Source organism: Mus caroli, chromosome 11 (genome assembly GCF_900094665.2).
Source record: "Mus caroli chromosome 11, CAROLI_EIJ_v1.1, whole genome shotgun sequence".
Classification (NCBI taxonomy): Eukaryota; Metazoa; Chordata; class Mammalia; order Rodentia; family Muridae; genus Mus; species Mus caroli.
This window is the reverse complement of record NC_034580.1, coordinates 94,941,069-94,948,002: the sequence shown is the minus strand read 5'-3', so window position 1 is coordinate 94,948,002 and position 6,934 is coordinate 94,941,069. Positions and strand designations below refer to the sequence as shown.

The 6,934-nt window shown below is 45.6% G+C and overlaps 1 protein-coding gene across 1 annotated transcript in view; it reads left to right on the top strand.

Moving 5' to 3' along the window:
- Positions 1-2,561: 2,561 nt before the first annotated feature.
- Top2a (DNA topoisomerase II alpha) overlaps positions 2,562-6,934 on the top strand; it is a 32,855-nt gene continuing 28,482 nt past the window's right edge. Inside the window, 4 exon segments of the mRNA XM_021175955.1 lie at positions 2,562-2,685; positions 3,732-3,884; positions 4,261-4,351; positions 5,120-5,183. Of these exon segments, the coding sequence (XP_021031614.1) occupies positions 2,665-2,685; positions 3,732-3,884; positions 4,261-4,351; positions 5,120-5,183 (329 nt within the window). The 5' untranslated portion in view covers positions 2,562-2,664.

The following is a 6,934-nucleotide window of genomic DNA, read 5'->3' as shown; positions in this document are numbered from 1 at the left end:
CCATTTGTAAAGGTTACAGGTGGCGGACAGCCCAATCCTTGAGAAACACAAGTTTCATCATAAAAAGGAATGAGCCTAGTTTGTCTTTATTGTAAATGGGCTTTAAAGCCTAAGATGGAGGCAGGCTGGTTCTGCACAACCCCCTACAGTTAGGAAAGGTAGCTCCTCCTCCAGGAGTGCCCCAGATTGATAACAGAGACATGTACACCTACTTCCACCCTCAGTGGATCCTGCAAGTCCTGTAAAAGACCCTAAAGGACTCCTAGGAGGTGGAAGTTCTGGCAGGGGAAAAAAAAAAAAAAAAAAAAAAAAAAAGCTGTGTGTGCAGAAGAGAAGAAGGGGCGGGTCAGAGAAAACGCTAGGTTTAATATCTAACACTAAGCCAGCACTTGGGAGATAAAAACAGGGGATCTGAGTTCAAGGCAGATCTGAGTTCTGGCTGATCTTGAGTTCAAGGCCAGCCTGATTTACTGAGTAAGTTCCTGGAGCTCAGGCCTGGAACCCCAGAGGCCTAGTGGACGGTGACTTCCGCCTTCATGGGAGGGTAGTTTGGCCACACGTCCTGAGCCCCTGGCTCCTGTCGCAGCTGCAGCCCCCCACAGCCTCCTGCAGAGAGTGGCCATCGGGTCACTGCTGGTAATGCCCCATGCTCCTGGTATTCACTCAAGACTCCACCCCCACAGTTACCTGGCAACAACAAGGTAGCCCAGCCCACTATAAAAAGAGCTGCTTTTCCCTCCCCCCACCCCTTGCTCTCTTAACTCTTATTCTCTTGCTCTCTTACTCCCTCTCCCTCTCTCTCTGACTTCCCTTCCGTAGCATGCCTGGCTTCTCAACATCAAGGAAAGCTGCAGAGAGTGACACACTGGTTCTGGCACCCATAACCTGGTCAGTCTTCTGACTGGACAGAAGTCCTAGGCCAGGCAGTGGTGGTGCACGCCTTTAATCCAGCACTTAGGAGGCAGAGGCAGACGGATTTCTGAGTTCGAGGCCAGCCTGGTCTACAGAGTGAGTTCCAGGACAGCCAGGACTACACAGAGAAACCCTGTCTTAAAACAACCCACCTCCACCCTACCCACCCCCAAAAAAACACCAAAAAAAAAAGTCCTAATTGCTGTGTCCCTAGTGGCCCTGAGCACTGAAATCACCCTCCTTTATTAACACACGGGACAAGGCTAAAAACACTGAAGACAGGATCAGAATAAGGTTAAAACTCTACTCCTTTGGTTTTCCCACAGCCAGGCCACATTTCTTCATTGGCCTTCTCTTTCACGTTGCCAGCAGAGTCGTTGGACACGTGAAGTTATTTAATAATGGTTGATCTTGGGCGCCTTTTGGAAAGGAAAAATGTTTAAATTTACCAAATTCCTTGCTGATAATAGCTAGCGCTTTTTTTAGGGTGGTGGTGGGGTTAGAGAATGGGTTTCTCTGTGTAGCCCTGGCTGCTCTGGAACTTGCTCTGTAGACCAGGCTGGCCATAAATTCCAAGATCCACCTGCTTCTGCCTCCCAAGTGCTGGGATTAAAGGGGTGGTGTCGTCACACACAACCAGCTTATATCTATCATTTTTACTTTTAGCACAAGAAAGTGAAGCTTCCTCCATCGAGAACCCACCAAGCCCCCACCTCTTATGTCAAATTGAACGGTGCTCTAGACTGCATTATGCATGGAGGGCAAATATAAAGAGCTCTTGTAGATTCCCTCAGCAGCTGACTGAGGGAGAAGTTCGCGTCTCATGAGGGCCTCTCAGCTCCACCGAAGAAGCATGAATGAACCTTTGTATCAGGGGTGATCCACAGGGAGTGTTAGCGCTGCTTGCGATTTTGCTGGCGTCTCTATGCTCTTCGTGTGTGGAAGCCTAAGACCGTAAGCGGAAGAACTTGCCAGAACTTTGCCAGCACTAACCCAGTGCTTCTCAACTTCCTAAGGTTGCGACCCTTCAACATAGCGCCTCATGTTGTGGTGCCCTGCTACCATAATTATTCCATTGCTACTTCATAACTGTAATTTTTTGCTGCTATTATGAGTTGTAAGGTAAACTATCTGATATGCGACCCCCAAAAGGGTCACGACCCACAGGCTGAGAACCGCTGCCTTAGCCAGCCTTGAGGGAGGGATGGCGTTGTTTCTTCGGTCAGAAAAAAAAAAAAAAGGAAAACTCATCGCAGGGTTAAGACTCTCTGTAATCTCAACAGATCTGAAATAAAGAATGAGCATCCGTTTCTAGTTTTATTCAGAAGGACGGCTTAGTCAACCACTTTGCACTTCCAAAATGCCTTCCCTCTCTTCAGAGTGCCTCTCAGAGCACATGGACCTTCCTCATTGGTCAGATTTCCTGTCAGTCCCACCAACAATTGCCATTGGTCCATTTTGAAGATTCTTCCGCCTTCCTTTACCTAATTGGTTCATTCGAAAAGGCGGTCTTTTATTCGAATAAAAGACTATCTACGATTGGTTACTGCAAACAGAGCCAATGAGAGCGAGTCGGTGATTGGTTCCTCTGATTTGGGCGGGCTAGATAAAGATTCAAATGAAACTAGGGAAGCTCTCCTAACCGACAAGCGTCTGTGAGGGGAACGTCCAGGTCGCGGGTCGCGGGTCGCCTAGCGTTTCCCACTGGTTTTGTCGCTTTCAGGATTCTCGAGCCCCTTCCGGACTGTCACCATGGAGTTGTCACCGCTGCAGGTACAGTTCGCGGTTGGGGCCGGGTGGCAGAGCCCTTACGTGGCCTCTGCGTTCACGGCTGGCGGCGAGAGTTGAGGTTCTTAGGCCGAGCGCTGGCCGGCGACCGGCTGGATCCGGTCAGCCCCATCTTCTGGGCCTTGAGGGGTCGTGGACTGGGTGAAGCTGTTTCCGAAATGATATCTATAATCTAATCTGGGTTCTTGAGTGTTGTGTTTTTATTGTTTGTGGGAGCAGGTTCAACTGGTCCCGCGATCGGTCTGTAGTCTAATGGCTTGTGTGTGACTTCCAGCCGGCTTATACTCGAATTCAGTGGCCCTCTTAACTTCCCTGGGTGATTTGAATAACTCATCACGGACTGTGCAGAGCATGGCAGTTCCCATTGAGGAGCTGGCCGACCGAGTGGCTCAAGAAAAAAAAGTCCAGTTTCGGGATGTGAATGGAGCCAAGGGTTTGCATTGCTAGTATCCCAACTGCTACGGGTGGATACCACCATCTGTAACCCGCACGAGCCTCTGTCGGCACTCAGTAAATAGTTTCCCATTAGATGGAAGAAGTTGAGTGTAGTTTATCGATGACATAAAAAATATTACTCAAGGCAGAAATGTCCATATTTGCTGAACTAAAATACCTATTTAAACGGGCATCTGTAGCCAGACCTAGTGGGGCAGGCCTGAAATGGCCGCTGCTCCAGAGACTGAGGCAGGAGGATGACTTAAGCTATTTAATGGGACTCTCAAAAACAGCAATAGGGGGTGAAAAAACGGTCTGGGGATTTTGCTCAGTGGTCAGAGCATTTGCCTAGCATGTGCATGCAAAGCGGGCCTTGGGTTCCATCCCCAGCATCACGAATACTCAAACCACAGAACCTAATCACAAGGATTTTAATTGACTTCTTTGTTCAAAACTATGTAAACTCTACCAGTACCTACAAGCAGGGTAGGTGATATAGTGTATTGACTTTTATCATTGTTGCAGATATTTTGTTGACCACTTCTGATAAACTTGTGGCTAAAATTAAGTTTATTTTTACTTTCCCTAATGCCTAGCCTGTAAATGAAAATATGCTAATGAACAAAAAGAAGAATGAAGATGGCAAGAAAAGATTGTCTATTGAAAGAATCTATCAGAAAAAAACACAACTGGAACATATCCTACTCCGCCCAGATACCTACATTGGCTCTGTGGAGTTAGTGACCCAGGTAAAACCAAACTAGCTAAGTGCGCTTGCTTGCTTTATTGCCATGGCATATTCTGTCAGGTTAATTTTTTTTTTTAACTTATTTACTGTCATTGGAACTAATCCATCATTCATGTATATACTGCAGACTGTGTGTGTGTTTCAACATTTATTCTAGAAGACTTCACTCCTGGTTGTGTTGGTGCACGCCTTTAATCCCAACACTCAGGAGTCAGAGGCAGGTGGATCTCTGAGGCCAGTCTGGTCTGTGTAGCCAGTTTCTGGCCAGTCAGTGCTACATAGTGAGACACTGTCTCAAAAAAGAAAAGGCTAAGAGTGTTAATGACAAAACAATAAACAGATAGATAGATAAAAATAACTTTCTTTGCCTTTTCTAGCAAATGTGGGTTTACGATGAAGATGTTGGCATTAACTACAGGGAAGTCACTTTTGTTCCTGGTTTGTATAAAATCTTTGATGAGATTCTAGGTAAGTAAATATTTTGATATAAAGATCTACTGGTTAAGTCCTAGGTATCGCTGGGCGTGGTGGCGCACGCCTTTAATCCCAGCACTTGGGAGGCAGAGGCAGGCGGATTTCTGAGTTCGAGGCCAGCCTGGTCTACAAAGTGAGTTCCAGGACAGCCAGGACTACACAGAGAAACCCTGTCTCGGAAAAAAAAAAAAAAAAGTCCTAGGTATCATTCATAGCAAACCTTCTGTAGACATAGCGGCTGTCATTTCAAGTAGTTAGTGGTTAGAAGTGAGGTAGTGGGGGCGGGGGGGGTTGGGCTGCACGTGGCAGCTCACACCTTTAATCCCTGCACAGGTGGGTAAGTGTCTGGATTGAAAGTTGGCTTGATCTACATAGTGAGTTCTGGGGCAGTTATACCCTACCTCAAAAAGAAAGAAGAAAAAGAAAAAAAAGAAGCAGTCCAATAAAGTCCAGAAAATTCACTTTTGCTCTGGAAATAGTACTGTGAACAGAAGTTGCTTTAATAAGCCAGCAAGGTGTTAATTCCGATGCTGAGGAGATAGATGCAGGAAGATCAAGAGCTCAAGGTTGTTCTTTGCCATGTAGCAAGTTCAAAGTCAGCATGAAATGCTTGTGGTTCTGTCTCAATAGACTGCTGTAAACTAAGGCCTTGTTAATGGCATATTTTCTTTTGTTACTTGTGAGTGTGTTTTCTTTATTATAGAGCTAATGTGTTTTAAAGCACTTGAATGTCTTCTAAGTGTGTATTTTATTTTCTTACAGTTAATGCTGCTGATAACAAACAAAGGGACCCAAAAATGTCTTGTATTAAAGTCACAATTGATCCGTAAGTGGAAGCTGTCTGTTTGCTGAAGCTCATATTTATTGTTGTACTTGCTTTGATTACTAGTGAAGATAGCTTCTTTTAAATTAAGGTTTCCTGCTGGTCATGGTAGCACACACTTTTAATTTCAGCAGTTTTGGGAGGCAGAGGCAGGCTGATCTCCTGAGTTCAAGGCCAACTTGCTCTATAAAGCTAAGTCCAGGGAAGCCAGGGTGTCTCAAAAAACAAAGTTTGAATGAAGTTTGAATCAGTGCAGAAAGACTGGAGTCTAAGATGAGTAGCCTGTGGGTGCCCAACAATTACACCTAGTATTGGTGCTTTTCCTTGGAATGACGTATTTATTTGCTCATTTGTTTGTTAGTTGGTAGACAGGGTCTCACTGTAGCTCTAGCGATGTAGAACTTGCTATGTAGCTGGAGAATGCTGGCCAAACTCAGGGCTCTGCATGCCTCTGCTATGGTTAAAGGTCAGCACTACCACACCTAATCAAGTTTTCTAGTTGGGTCTGGTGGTATAGGCCTGTAATCCTAACTGCTTGGGTTGAGGCAGGAATATGACAAGCTGAGAGCCAGCCTGAGCAATGTACTGAGACCATGTCCCAAAATAAAAGTTTTATATTAAAAAAAGGACTGAGAGGTCTGGAGAGGTGGCTCAGCAGTTAAGAGCACTGACTGCTCTTCCAGAGGTCCTGAGTTCAAGCCCCAGCAACCACATAGTGGCTGATGATCCCAAATAAGATCTGGTGCCCTCTTCTGGTCTGCAGGCAAACATGGATGCAAAATACTATACATATATATACATGTTTTTGTTTTTTTAAAAAAGGGCTGGAGAGATAGCTCATCAGTTAAGAGCACTGACTCCTCTTCCAGAGGTCCTGAGTTCAAATCCCAGCAACCACATGGTGGCTCACAACCACCCGTAATGAGATCAGATGCCCTCCTCTGGTGTGTCTGAAAACAGCTACAATGTACTTCATAAAATAAATAAATAAATCCTTTTAAAAAGACTGAGAGTGTAGCTTGGTGGTAGCATATGTGCAGTCCAGACACAGGACTACAAAAACACAAAACTTAGCAGATGTGGTGAGTGGCATACACACTTCATCCCATCAGTCAGAGGCAGATAGATCTTTGTGAGTTCCCAGGCCAATTAGAATTATGTGGTGAGACCCTATCTCAAAACGCTTAATCATGCAGTCATGGTTGATAAAGTGCAGGACGTCAGCCAGCATTTGCAGTAATTGTCCTGGTCATCAGAAAGATGTTATTTCTTTTTTGATGATGCTATTGGGGGGGGGGGGTTTGTTCGAGACAGGGTTTCTCTGGCTGTCCTGGAACTCACTCTGTAAACCAGACTGGCCTCAAACTTAGAGCTCTTCCTGCCTCTGCCTCCCAAGTGCTGGAATTAAAGGCATGCGCCACCACTGTCTGGCTTGATGATGCTGTTGAAACAGCAAGCCAGCAGCCAGTAGTAGAGAGTAATTTGGGTTTATATTTCTGGTTTTAAATGTTAGTGTTCATTTGTGGGTAGCAGGATGCCTGGTTCACATTTTTTATTACCTTGATCAGTGCTGATGCAAACTGTTTAAGGCTCCTGTAGGGTGTATGTAATTGATGAATGCACATACAGATTGAAAACAATCTTTTCAAGAATGCTGACCTAGCCGGGTGTGGTGGCGCACGCCTTTAATCCCAGCACTCGGGAGGCAGAGGCAGGTGGATTTCTGAGTTCGAGGCCAGCCTGGTCTACAAAGT